Here is a 15,007-nt window from a genome sequence, read left to right as displayed (position 1 = left end):
AGTGGCCATAATGTTATACCTGACGGCAGTAAGACTTCACAGTACAATAAAAATCTACAATTAAAAAAAAAAGTAAAATCCAGAAAGCTTTTTGACCGGTGCGCTTTATTAAGATGAATTGATAACTTAAGATATAGACACAATTGTACAATTTATCAATCTGTACAGAACAAAACCGTTCATTTTGACCCGTTCTCATATTTAACGCTCCAAATTCATTGAAATGACATAATTTCTCACTTATGTGTTTACACTGAAATTACAGTCAGTTATAGAATTCAATAGTTAAAAAAAGAAAGAAATCAAAACACATATTTAAAAAAAAACAAAGAAACACACACACATACACACACAGGGAAAAATGAAGACAACAAAGGTACATGAAACAAGAAATCATATTGTCAGAAGAAAGAAATTGCTTTGTCCACAGATTTCCTGCTGTCAAGTCTGGAGAGGCCCAGTGGACAGTGCCGTCTGTTCGATAAAACGCCATTGGCACGGCCAGCTAAAGCTCACACATTCTGGAGTTACCCATTTACCCTCTTCTGCTAGACACATACACCAAGTTCGGGCTTTGTATATGTCTGCGATAACCTGAAATTTCAGCTTGAAGGCTTTTAGCAGGAGCCTGCCAGTTAGCGGATTAAACTGAGCTAACTCGTTAAGCATGTTGTATTCGTTAGCCAAGCCTAACCAACCATCAAGATTTCATAAACGGTAATGACAATGTTAGCTACATAAGGCGATACAATGTGGAGGTGCAGTCGTACACAAAGCCATGCATTGTGTTGAAGTCAGAGGCAGCTTGGTGTGCGTAGGCTTTATGTGACAGGGGCAACATGGCTGTCCTCCTCCTCGAGAGACACACAAAGCTTGGTTAATGAGGAGGCGGACACGACGGTGAGCTGTTAGTGAGCGTATGAGAAGCGGTCTCCACAGGTCGAGGAGGCATTCGTAAGTTGGCCAGAAGCTTAAGCCGCTGATTTTTGTTGTTTGCCAGAGGAGCAACTTCACACTAAATTAGGTTCGGTTCAGACTCCACGTCACTTTTTGGTTCTTAAACAGACCCGGTGTCCCAAACTGGCAAAAGAGGTCCAAATTTTGTATGTGCAGCAAAAGCCTAATCCTAAATAAGTAAGCATGTTTACTAGATCAGCTCTTACACTTAAGTGCATGATTTATTAAGCAAATCAAACCTTGAAAAACATCTTTCTCAGTGTGTCTTAACTACAGTACTGTGGTTACATGCAAAGCAGAATTGGCTAGACAACAGGAAACTTCACATTATAAGATTACTGACTATAATAGGAATGTCATACAAGACTGCTATCAGCTACTTTACTCATACTTCTTTTTCCTTCACTTGCTATAGAAGTCGCATTACAGGAAAAAACCCAAACAGCCATGTGCTAGTTTCTGCATAGTGGTCAAATATGTTGGAAATTAATGCATGTTTTCTTAATGCTGAGCAAAAAAGCCTGCTAGATTTATTCTGTATTCAGTCCCGTTCAACGTGAGCATGAGTAACTCGGTATGCAGCCACTTAAAATAGAACATGATGATTCAAATGCACAGGCTTCCTGTTCAGGGTTCCTAAAATGATGATAGTGTTCCACATTTAGTCCAGTTCAAGTCAACCACCTGGACGTCAGAGGTCCATCTTCGGCATGCTGTCACGAACCCGTCACCTGCTGCAAATGCAGTGACGATGCCGACAAAGTTTACCAGGCTGCGCGCCACATGCTAGCTACACTCCCCTGGCCTTTCCACTAACTGAAGCTCAACAAATGTAAAAGAGTCCGGCGTCATTTTCACAGAAATCACATCAAACAGCATGACACTACCGGAGCAAACGTCCGCAATGTGCTCGATACATCCACGTAGTTTCCAAAACAGTACATTGCACTAAAGAGGAGGTGAGGGGCGCTAAAATAACAGAGGCAAAGCTTTAAATTCAGATTTAGTAGCAGATATATGATACAAGACATTAAAAAAGGTGGAGAAATCAACTGGAGCACTGAGCTTGAGAAGAAGAAAACGAATCACATTCATATATTAAGACATTTTTGTGACATGTCAGCGCATCTGCAGTAATGAAATCTAACGTGATATGAAATGCCTGCTGCTTGCTGTCCTGCAGTAGTCTAAAGACAACGGGGCTCTGCTTAGGGAGGGCCGCCCCACATGGGTTCATCCTAAACTGGGATAATATTTACCGGGGGAAGGGGAAGAATAGGGTTAGCAGGAGGAGGTAGGTGCAGAGATCAGGTCACGGCTTCGAAGCTGCGGCTCATTCCCCACACGCCAAACAGTATGTCGAGGCAGTCTATTATCCGAGGGGGGGGCTTAAGGTTGATGGGGATCGAGGGAGGAAAGGACAGGGAGAAATGGGGGAATTGGGGGGAGAGATAGTAGCGGATCTGAGGCTGGGCTAGATGTTCTGACAGCACTGCATCTTTGGTTTGTTCTCAGTGGGCTGCACCTGGATATTAACCACGTTGTTGCTGGGAGACATGTCGCTCTCCTGGCGCTCCGACATCTGCTTCTGGGAGACGATACGGTAAATCTCTGATGGGAGGACGAGGAGGAGAAGAAAAGTAATGCGTCAAGTTGATAGATGATAGACATGTGACAAAACAAATTATTCTTATGGAAGGCGTGTAATTCCTCCATGCAGCTGACTAACAGGAAGCATGGCAGCCAAAAAAACAATGGCCGACTTTTCTCATCATGTAAGTCATTACTACAACTATCACTGAAAGAGACTCTTTTAAAACTTTCATAACATCCCGTAAGTGTCTAGCTGAAAATCAATCGAGCTTTAAATGTTGGCTCCGCCTCTTCCAAGTACTGTCGTCCTGTGACCAGGATGTAGATCACACCTACTTTCTGGTCATCACACAGTGTTATCTAACAAATACCATGCATGCATTTTATTCCCCAGTGTCACATGTTATTAAAAACACTGTGCAAATATGTTCCTGCAGAAAAGTAGTTAGTTGCAACCTGCAAACATTAAACAGAAGGCGAAACAGTATTTAATCAGAGTAAACCAACTGTGATTGGATTCTAGCAGAGAGCACTGAGTGTCATTGTGCTCGGTACTCTATGGAGAGAAAAAATCTAAAACCCGAGTATCACGTTTGTTGTTCACTTTAAGTACAATTACACATTTAAAGTATGAACACAACCAAAGAGCAATCTCCGATGGAAAACTGCAGTTACTCTAACGGCCACTGGAAGCTGATGCCAAAAGAGAGTCAGTACCCATTAGTGATGGGTCGTTCGCGAACGAAATGGCTCTTAGAGCCGGCTCTTTGACGTGAACGACGAGAGCCGGCTCCTTATCGCGAGCCGTGATGGCTCGGGGTTTTTTTTTTTTTCTCTCACCCTCTGTCTCGCACTTTTTTTCCGCTTCACTCTGCACGCGAGCCTTGTGCTTTACTTTCACTCAGTAGCACAGGAACAGAGCCAGAGGGGGAGAGAGAGAAAGAGAGCCAGGGACAACAACTTCACATTAGAAAGGTATAGTAATCATCCACAACTATTTTCAGTTGCAGATGATAAAGGATTCAGAAAGTGCGGATTCATGCGGGCCCATATGACAGAGAATGTGCATGTTCTTTTTGTTTTCATATTATAATTTATATTTAATTGTGTTTTGCAGTGTTTTATGTTGTTTTCACTTTAAATTTGTAAAAGGAAACAGCTGAAAATTTAAATAGTTAAAAGTTGAAATGTGAATAGTTGATTTTTGTATTATATGATTTATTTATTACATTTTATGTGGCTTGAATAAATAAAAGTATATTTACAGTGGTCCCTAGAGACAAAGCACATACAAACTTCAAATCACGTACGAACTCTGAAGCATGTACAAACTCCAAAACACGTAAAAACACGTACAAACTCCAAAACACGTAAAAACTCCAAAACGCGTAAAAACACGTACAAACTCCGAAGCACGTAAAAACTCCAAAACACGTACAAACTCCGAAGCACGTAAAAACTCAGAAGCACATAAAAACTCAAAACACGTACAAAAGACAACAGAAGTGCTCCAGGATGCTGGGCCCAGTGTTGAGCTTTTGTTATCTTGTGGCTACACAATCCAGCAAGTACCAACGACCGGATTTGGTGTGTGATAGTAACAGGTAGATGAACTTTTTTTTAAATTATTTGAATATATTTGAGTGCCTGTGTATAAATACACAAACAATACACACATGCTTTCAATTGTGTAATTTAAGTGATCTAGTAGCTCTGCTTTGGAAGTTCAGTTCATGCTAGAAATGTGTTTTGGAGTTTGTACGTGTTTTGTCTCTAGGGGCCACCGCATATATTTATATATAAACATATATAAATAAAACCACTTTTTTATGTTAGTAATTCCTTTTGTGCATAATTTTATATTATTGTGAATAATAAATTAATTAAAGCAACAAAACAACCTGAAGAGCCGGTTCGGAGCCGAAAGAGCCGGCTCTTTTTAGTGAGCCGAACCGAAAGAGCCGGATCTCTAAAAGGAGCCGGAAATCCCATCACTAGTACCCATCAAATCTAAATCAAAGTGCTCAACTTTTCAACAGAAATATGTTTAGAGTAGGGTTGGGCGAATATATCGACGATTGTTTTTAAACAGGCGATTTATTTATTTGTCTGCCCATCAGTAAGTTTGCTAATAATGATGGCGCTAATAGAAGCAGTCAACAGAAGAAAAAACAGCGCTGTTTTAACAGCACCCTCTTTCATCTGCGAGCAAACGCCCCCTCCTCAGAGTGCGCCCAGATGCTCGTCGATGGAGCTGCAGAAGCGGGCGATAGCCTAGCATACTCACCGGATGGTGGACACGTACATGCTGTGCAGGTTAGTCTGAGTACTTTGCTCACACTATACGTCTGCACACGTGACACGCTGCTTTGGTTACATCCTTAGGCTTACGTCTTTCATCCCAAATTGGTGACTTTATATTTTTTTAGTGTTAACGCGCCGTCGCCATGACTGATGCGATTTACAATTAACGTATCTGCAGCGCAGACTGGCTCAAAATCCCTGAAATGTCTCTGTCAACGGATTTCGGCAGTTTCTCCAAAGTTTGTTCAGTCTGTGCTCCAGATGGGTTGAGCTCGTTGAAAATTGTAATCACGTTAACGCGATGACCACGTTAATGCCGACAGGCCTAATTTTTTGGGGGGGGGAAATCAGTCTGTGCATGATTACATTGCTCGGCCCATCAAAAAGTCTGCGCATGCGTTAACAAATCGCCCATCAGCGATTATCGGACTGATGACTGTTGGTTGGAAAATTTTTACATATCGCCCAACCCTAGTTTACAGTCTGACACACACACACACACACACACACACACACACACACACACACACACACACACACACAAAATATTTGCCTGGGTAATCCCCATAAAAACTGTAAACAACCCACTATGACATAAAGTGAGTCCAGAAAGGCTGTGGGGTCAACTCTGTTTACTCCCAGCAGCAGAAGTTCACTTGGCACCAAACTTCCTCACACTGTGACCGGCCTCATAAAAGTGACAGCTCTTGATAACAAAGACACCTGTTCAACTGGGCAGCATTCCCTCAGATATCAGTGGCCAACAGTGTGTTACTTGATGGGTATTTTTTACCTTATGGTGACCTGTGAAAGGACAGGAGTCTAAAGGTGCACACACATCACACACCTGTCAGAATGGTCTGGAAGGCCGTCTCTACATTGGTGGAGTCCAAAGCCGATGTCTCCAGAAAAGATAAGCCATTCTTCTCTGCGGGGCAAAGCGGAACAATCATTATGAGCAGATCATATATGTAGCATTTTCACAAACAATGAGTCAGTCTGAGCCATTACACAGGTTTATCTGAATGTGTGCACCACACACAGTTACACAGAATTACTTCACTGTGTAGCACAGCAAATGAAAGATGGGTCTTATTACTAGTATCACTAATGCATTGATCCTCAGAGCATAGTTCTAATATTTAGAATTTTTACAAGATTTCAGGCTCTAGAATTGCCATTTAGGGTATTCTATCATGAGATTTCTGTGTAATTGTGATACTTAATAGACACTTTATTCCACAGGGTAACAGAAAAGGATGTCTCACCAGCAAAAGCCCGGGCCTCATCAGTGGGAACAGCCCTGAGGTGGCGCAGGTCACTCTTGTTGCCCACCAGCATGATAACAATGTTGCTGTCAGCGTGATCCCTCAGCTCCTTCAGCCAGCGCTCCACATTCTCATAAGTTAAATGCTTGGCAATGTCATAGACCAGGAGAGCACCAACGGCCCCACGGTAGTATCTGCATCAGAGCCATGTGCACATGGACACACTCGTTATTACACTGTCGCAGTGAGAGCTGAAACAAACCTGAACACTGTGTGTGCAGGTGCTGAGGGGTATGTTGGAGGGCTGTGGTTTATTGTTCGGTCAATATTAGCTATGGTCATGATTTTCCAACAACTGAACAGTCATTGAACTACATCAGCCCACAACACATCATTTCCTCGAGAAACTGTAAGATTTTTACATCAGCTCAACTTATTGACTTTGTTTTGGGTTTTTTTGAGTAAAAAAATATTAATATTCCAAGAAATTTACTTGGTTTTTGAGAGTGGAGAACTGTGGATGTTTTTTGGATAACAATTTTCCCTTGAAATATCCAACTCATCTGATGGAATTATTAAATAAGTAACACTGGTGGTTATTAACTTAATAAAATAAATTCACTGATATATAACAAGAGATCTAGACGTGAATCCTCCTCTGGCAGTCGCTGTTATACTCACGCTGAGGTTATGGCTCGGTAACGCTCCTGACCCGCTGTGTCCCATATCTGGGCCTTCACCGTCTTGCCATCCACCTGGATACTCCGCGTGGCAAACTCGACTCCAATGGTGCTCTTGCTCTCCAGGTTGAACTCATTGCGGGTGAAGCGGGACAACAGGTTACTCTTTCCCACACCCGAATCCCCAATAAGGACCACTGAATCACACAATGGAGAAAATGCAACGTAACTGAATCTGGGCAAGAAAACAGTAAAATGATACCGGTATAAAAGATGGTCAATATAAAGTCCACAGAACTTATTCCATCCATGTTTTTACACACACACACACACACACGCACGCACACACACACACACACACACACACACGCACAGTGGTCCCTCGCTATAACGCGGTTGGCTGTAGACTAGGGATGGGTACCGGTGTACCCATCCCGTTTTCTGACATAAACGGTAGTAACCAGACCGAAAAGCAGCGCACATTTCGGTGCTTTTTTTCCCTGAGATGTCATACACTTTGAATTCTAGCCAATCATTTTACCTTTGCGAGCGTAGTAGGCGGGCCCAGGTACGTACGTTCTTTTAGAGCAGAGCTACAGATTAAAAACGCCCAAGGCGAAGCGGTCAAAAGTCTGGCTGTACTTCACAGCAAAAGATGCAAACTCAGCAGCAACAAGTGCTTTAAGCTGATACTGTGATACTGTCAAAGGAGGTAACACCTCGAATCCGATGAAACACCTGGCGATGCATAGCGTTTTTTTTAAAAGCCGAGAAATGCACCGTATTTGATAGCTTGCTGTGAGACCTCACACCGTGCACATCTACTGCGGGTGGGTTGCCTGTTATGCAACATCCCCCAAGAACCCGAAGAGGAGAGTCCTGGCCCCTAGCCCTGCCAGTGTAGCAGAAATGATGAGGATGATGATGCAGCAGCAGCCGTTCTTCTCTGCGGGAGTAGCTTAATGTTGTTCGTGTGTAATTTACGTTGAGTAGGCTAACCACGTTATTACATTAATGCATGTAAGGTGAACTAGCAAACATCATCATAGCTACATGCGGCTGTCTTCTTGTTTGATGGCAGATACTAACTTCACCCTGGCCAAAAAGGCTAAAATGACAAAAGAAAAAGTGGAAAACAGTTAAACATGAGAGGTTTTTGGACCAATTTTGTGTTCTCCATTCCTTAAGCACCGGTTTGAGCACCGGCACCGTTTCAAAAGTACCGGTTTGGCACCGGTATTGGATAAAACCTAAACGATACCCATCCCTACTGTAGACCATTGTCAATCAATCTCGTGCTGTGCCTCCTGTACAGTACAGAATTGTTCAGTGGCTGGCAGTGTAACTCTGAAATGCTGTACTGTATGTTTGTACGTTTTCTCCCTAACAAACAACAATGTTGACAAAACGTCGTCACTTGCAGGAGCCTTTGGTTTGAACTTTGAGAGTTTAAACAAGAGAGAAAAGTGTGAAAATGTTCACGCCTGTCTGAGAAAAGTGTATTAAGTGTGTAGTGAGGGGTTTCACCGCCTTAAAACATCTAGAATAACTGATAATAACTAAAAATAAAGTTGCCTACTTCGCAGATTTCACCTATCATGGGTTATTTTTAGAACTTAACTCCCGCGATAAACGAGGGAGCGCTGTGTACATACACACACACACAAAGGTATATAAACCAACAATATAATAACCAATCTAAATCTTATATACAGAAAATACAGGATTACAGAAATGAAATGACCACCACAGAATGTACATAAGGTGTAGCTGCAGTCTAGCAGTGTGAAAGTTCAACTGGGAGATGGTGAAGAAACAGTTACACTGTTAAACTGTACTTATTTAAAATAAACAATATACGTAATGTTGCAGTACACGTTTGACTTCTGTTACAAAAGAAATAATATTTAAGTCAAAATGAACCTTATATTTTTCACATTAAAATGAAACCCTTCCCAGCAATAATTGCAATGCAGCCTCTGCATAAAATAACACAATCATCAGAAATATTCCTGGAGCTCATCTCATCAGCTAAACACAGCTCATAGCCAATAATTACACTTATGTGAAAACTAGAGCTGCGATAAAACTATTTGACATTTGGGTTTTAATTCATTACCTTAAATTACACAATGTAAACTTTTGTAAAAGTCTTTAAATTGCTAGGCCTAACTTAGCATTACTACTCTTGTGTGATATTCTTTAGTAATATCCACGCCTAACATCATATCCATTTTCTACAAACTAGTTAGCATCAGTGTTTTCTGGTGATGCCGGTAGGATTAGAGCCTACTCCAGCAGAAATCTGACAATAAGCAAGTCCACTACAGATAAAGGCCTAAAACAGATACACACAAATTCAAAAAAAACATCTGCAGCTGTTCATTTTCAGTCTTTGGGAGCACGATAGGCCCACATAGATTAGAAAAACAACAATTTTCAAAAAGCCTAGCCATGTTTCTACTGTAAGAGAACAAAGCGGTTCGTGTTTTATGAAATTCTGGGATGTTATGAGGATGTTTTCCCACTGCAGGGCCTTTATGGTGGCCTTCACTGTTAATCATGTTCCAACCACAGGAACATAAAAGAAAAATGCAACGACTGTTGGGTAGATACTTTGGACTGATCCCAGACATGTGCACATATATAACCTCACACAATATGTTCAGTTTAAAGCGCTCTAATGTGCAGCCGTCACCTTCGAAGTCATAATAATGTTTTGAGTAGCACAGGCAGCAATCTTGGGGATCCTTTTCTACCCAAAAGAAGAATCATAACCTACAAAACACCCATTTTTCTGTGAGCATGCACAGATCCTGAAGCAGAAAGCCCGGTGTAACAGAGAAAGCTGATAATCAACTCTGTGATTCCTGTTATCTTCAATAGGGAAAGGTATGAGGTCACCCGCCTGAAAACTTCAATGAGGTTTTGTTGAACAAGCAAAGGCAGAGAAAGCCTGTCTGTCTTGAACTTTGTTAGTAGTCATCATACTGCAACGAATACAGAAAAAACAACTCATAAAGCGTGTTAATAAGTTTGTGACAGCTTCAACTGGGACCTCAAAAGCACACAGCAGGATAAGGCAAATTTTATAAACAGGAATGTGACAGCAAAATGAGGAGAGTGGTGGGATCCCAAATATCTAAAGTGAATTTTACCATATGTGAAAGTCTGCTGTTTATCTCATAGGTTGTTGGTTGTTCAAAAAAAGCCACTAAATCTTTAAAAAATAAAGATGTTGGCCTATCACAGAAACTAGTGTGGGTACAAATATATAACTTAGCACAGAAAGTAATGAAATTAGTGTTCGGTTCATTATTTCTTTAATGGAAGAATGTTGCCTGGCAATAAATCTTAAACCATTAAAGAACCAGTTTATTTCCCCTTAAATGCTGCCTGATGGTGAAAGGAAGACAGAGTTGTGGGTTAAGTAACAAAGGTGAGTATGTGGGTTACACCAATAACAACTTGCCAAAACTTCCAATGCCAACGTCAGACATATTCTGCTGCTGACTCGTTATTCAGTTATTGGATTGAAAATGTGAAGAAACAAGACACACCAGCAATTTCACAATTTATTCATTTAACAGAGACTTCAGTAGCATGTGGAAGAACCAAACAGCCACGACAGCCTCATCTTCTCCTCATGCTTGGTCACACACTGCTGTGGGATTGCATCCTATTCTTCAACCCATATTTATTACAAGGCAGCCAGTGTGGTTGTGTTGGTTACTCTGGCAGGACTAGCACCCTCCATCCTGATGCCACAAGCATTCAGCTGTGTTGACATCAGGACTGCTGGCAGGTCATTCCATGCTCTCCACACCTATATTCTGGATTTAGTCTCTGATAAACTCCACTCTGTGTGGGTTAAGCGTCTTGGAGGACAGAGATTGTTCCCAGACTGTGGAGATATGGATTGCCACTGGTTACAGAAACTCATCTTGATATCTAGCTCCACTGAGATTACCAGTGATGAGAAGCTTTGTTTTTTCACTGAGGAAGATGCTGCTCTTCACCATCACACTGCCTCCACCAAAAGCTTTCACCGTATCGGTGCATAAATCAGCACAGGGTTCTCCACATCCTCTCCATACTCTGACACTTGACACTATGAGCCAACTGCAGTAAGCACAATCTGGACTCATTGCTGAACGTAACATTCCTATACACATTCAGGGTTCAACTGCACCCATTATCAACACTAAATGAAACTAACAGTGAAGGGCAGTCATGGCAGTCTGTTCCAGGTTGTCTGGTTACAAAACCATAAGAAATATTGTCCTCCAAACTTTGATTGCAAATCTGTAGAAGACTGAGTACCACACTGACAGTGTGTTTGTGATGTTGTCTTGTTGGAACACCGACTGCACAGCCTGTCTCTGATATCCACCCTCATATGGGACCTGGCCTTCAATGTGGAGATGGCACTAGGACTCACTCAAAAATAATGCTGAAACTTAGTCTTGTAAAACACCAACTTGAAGTTGCCCTATGACATGGATCTCATCCAGATCAGTCAAACATGTTGACTGATCAGGTTCATGCCCTGCTAATCAGACATCAGATTGTCCATACCTGGCGTACCAGAAGCTCAAAACAAGAGTTGATAGTTGTTTGACATTGGCATAGTTTTTTATGGGTGCAACCCAAACATGCGATACCATTTAAGGAGTAATAGAAAGGCATTCCAACAGTACACGACTTATTACCAAGAAGCATTGTTATGACACAAAAATAGTAATAGTAATCTTCCTGACTTTTTAAGCAAATTTTACACATTCACAGTAACAAAAATACTTTAAAAATAACATAATGGCGAAAAGAATGATTTGGGTCACTTTTAAAATTGTGGTCACGTGTTCATGAAGCAGCTCTTAACGCATTCTTTCCAATCCTCACACAAGTTCCTGTAGCTTGTCAAGCTCGACCTAAGATAACGTGATAACGGTTAACGCTAGGCGTGTCCGCGCCTACCATCAACAAGCTAACAGTAGCTAACAGCTAATGTTCTTTTCTTTTCGCCCCATCACTTCAATACACCGTACGTAAAGAAAATAGCACTATAACGCCAACCCTCAAGTGAAGGCCGTTTAGAGGTATACACCCTCAAATCAATTTCCTGAAAGCTCGGTGAAAATCAACCACAGCACAAAGGTTGACGCTGGCTTAGTTAGCCTGACAGCTGACCAGCTGGCCTGTTTAGCTTATCGGCTAAAAGCTACGACACTAACGAGAAATTCACATTTTTACCTTTGAATAAATAATCGTATTCATCGTCTCTAGTCCCCATCGTCTTATTGAGATTGAATATTTAGTCCAAGATATGCTTCGTTTCAAAGCAAATACGGCAATCTGCAGTATTTTACTCTTCCAACGGGAATGTGTTTGGGAGCCGTACTTCCGTATTTTCTTCTTCTCATTCGCTGCCGCAGAAAAACGACATAATTCTGACATCAGACATCTAGTGGTCAAAAATATACGTCCCAACTATCAACTTTTCCTTTAGGGCCGATATATGGAAGTAAATACGTTGCAAAATGCGAGAGCTGTCAAAAAAAGAGATAATGTGTAAAAAAAAATGTAAACTTGTATTTTCACTTGCGCTTTAAATGTATAGTTACAGAGAAAATATACATAAATGTGTAGATTAATGTTTGCAATTCAGTTTTTACTCATTTATTTATTTAATTTTTTAACTGCTTACAGCTATAACTCTGTGGTTACAACCTCTCAGATCAGTGAATGCAAGCGCTCAACTGCACCCTCAGAAGTCCCAAATTCATGTGTTCTGCGCTTCAGTAGCAGCAGCAAAAACCACTTTAGCTAATAGTAAATGTGCTAGCTAACTAGCTATCCGGCATGGTCATGGGTAATTGCATTTAACATTTTACAAATTTAAAATCTATCAACACCAATCTATAAATGCCCCTCCCCCAACCTTCTCCAACCTTTAATGCCAGGAGACACGAACCCTCCATCAAAGATGGTGTGCTTACTGTGGTCAGTGAAGATGAAGATTAAAGTTTCAAATAAACCAAATATATAAAATTTAAATCTTATCATAGTTAAAAAATGTTTAAATAACAAGCTAAAGTAATGGAAATATGCTTGTTTATTAGTCAGCAGAAAAGTGCCCAGCTGATATGTATTTTTTTTGTATTTCTTTGTATTTGAAAATAAATGTTGTGCTGATTTAACTGCATTTGTATTGAGTGTTTTTAATTAATATTTTTAAATAAATATTTACATGGAGTGTTTATATTGATTAAGTAATCCTTTCTGTTTTGGTTAGTCTAGCTTTTCCAGTGTCTTTTCTCTGTTCCACAAGTTTACTGCCCATTTTATTTTGCACAGCTAGATGTCTCCTCTGTTTTGCATTTAGTTTTGCTTCCTTGTCTCATTTTTAACTATGTTTTAGGCTATCTCGTCACCCTCCTGCATCCACTTCACTCGAGTCCATTGTGTTGAACTTGTAATTCAGGCTGAGGAGACAGTTACCTGTACAGCACTGCTACAGTCAACATGAGGAGGGGCATCAAACAGGCCAAGGAGGTTTACAGGAGGAGGACAGAGGGCTTCCTAACTGATAACAACCTGCACCAGGTGTGGAGAGGCATCCAAGCCCTCACCAACTACAAATGTGCTGACCAACTGGGGGGATCCTCACCAGGCTCTTCAACCTCTCCCTGACTCACACCACTCTCTGAAGGCCTCCACTACTGTTCTCATCCCCAAAATGTCTGGTCTACACAGGCTCAACGATTACAGACCGATAGCCCTAACGTCTGTAGTCATGAAGTGCTTCGAGCAGATAGTGTCGCTGCACATCAGGGACTGTCTACCCTCATCCCTTGACCCATCTGTAGAGCGCTGACCCATCTTGAAAACAGGAAGAGCTATATAAGGATGCTCTTCATGGACTACAGCTCAGAATTCAGCACTATAATCCCAGACATCCTGAATCCAAATTAGACCACCTCCACACCCCCCTGCCACCTGCTCCTTGATCAAAGATTTCCTCACAGGACTACGCTCTCAGCCCCTACTGTGTGCCCTATACATCTATGACTGTACCCCAAGCCACCCAACCAATATCTTTGTCCCCCCGGACCTGCACTGGCTGCACTTACTCCGTGTCTTGAGAAAGGATAACCTAGAAGCTGCCGCTGGCCTTCTACCGCTCCTCAGTGAAGAGTGTGCTCTCCTGCTGCCTTGGTGTTTGGTACACACTACTGAGAACTGCCCCAAAAAAATCATTGGCTTCCCTCTGCTTACCTGGAAGCAATCACAGGTGACTCCTTGCACCCCACCCACCACATGTTCGACCTGCTGCCCTCTGGTTGGTCCATCAGGTCCCACACCTCCAGAAGCACAAACAGCATGGTCATCTCATAAATGAGATCAGTACAGTGATTCCAACAAGTGGATGTAAGACAGAGTGTACGGCTGCATTTTTCAGTATCATGGTGCCTGTAAACCATCTACATAAAAAACAATAATTAAAGATAATTAAAGAATTGAGACCTACAGATAGCTAGTGACTATAGCTAGTTATAAATAATAAAGTGTTAGCACACTTTATTATTTATTTTTTACTGACTAACTAACTTCTTTTTAAAATCACCCCCTGTAGGATTTGGAGTTTTGTTGATTTTGCACTGGCTTCACTTTTTACCCTGTTTGTCAGTTTACTTTACCTAAAACCACAAGACAAGACACTGATGCCAAAGGACACGTAGAAAAATAACAACAGGAGCATTTCTAAGCTCTTCAAAGTACTGGGTGTACTTAGGTATGGTTGTCTCTGCAGCACAGTTGCCCTTAATGATCCAGGGCCGAGTACGTATCAGTTTGTTTCAGCATCTCGCCTCCTTTCTTGGAGTGGATACCCTTTTGAAAAATGTTGTCTGTTCATTGGTTAGGAAGTGGCATACTGTTTTCACATATTTGTTATTTCAACTCAGATAGCCAAGTTTACTATGTCAATATGTCTATTTACTCTGGAGAAGGCTGTAAAGCTGAGAAATCTGTCCAGGATGGGTGGATCAATCAGTAGAGCTCACTTCTATCTGATGACAATACTGAATTGAGTTGCTCAGGATATCCTGAATCTTTCTGTCAGTAAGCGCTGCCGTTTTGTTAGCTGGCGTTCATAAAACTTTGATCTAACATTGTTTGACTCAGACACCTGGAAAATTAATC

At 41.5% G+C, this 15,007-nt stretch overlaps 1 protein-coding gene across 1 annotated transcript; it reads right to left on the bottom strand.

The window, feature by feature from the left end:
- Positions 1 to 86: 86 nt before the first annotated feature.
- Positions 87 to 12,274, bottom strand: rab11a (RAB11a, member RAS oncogene family). The gene is made up of 5 exons (XM_026188772.1): positions 12,056 to 12,274; positions 6,804 to 6,999; positions 6,123 to 6,316; positions 5,702 to 5,782; positions 87 to 2,568 (listed from the first exon to the last, which is right to left on the bottom strand). Exons 1-5 carry the CDS (start codon positions 12,093 to 12,095, stop codon positions 2,432 to 2,434), a joined length of 648 nt encoding a protein of 215 aa, XP_026044557.1. The 5' UTR covers positions 12,096 to 12,274; the 3' UTR covers positions 87 to 2,431.
- Positions 12,275 to 15,007: the final 2,733 nt, after the last annotated feature.

The sequence above is a fragment of the Astatotilapia calliptera genome, chromosome 1, assembly GCF_900246225.1.
Source record: "Astatotilapia calliptera chromosome 1, fAstCal1.2, whole genome shotgun sequence".
Taxonomy (NCBI): Eukaryota; Metazoa; Chordata; class Actinopteri; order Cichliformes; family Cichlidae; genus Astatotilapia; species Astatotilapia calliptera.
Note: the sequence above shows the minus strand (reverse complement) of the source record. Positions and strands in the feature narration are given on the sequence as shown.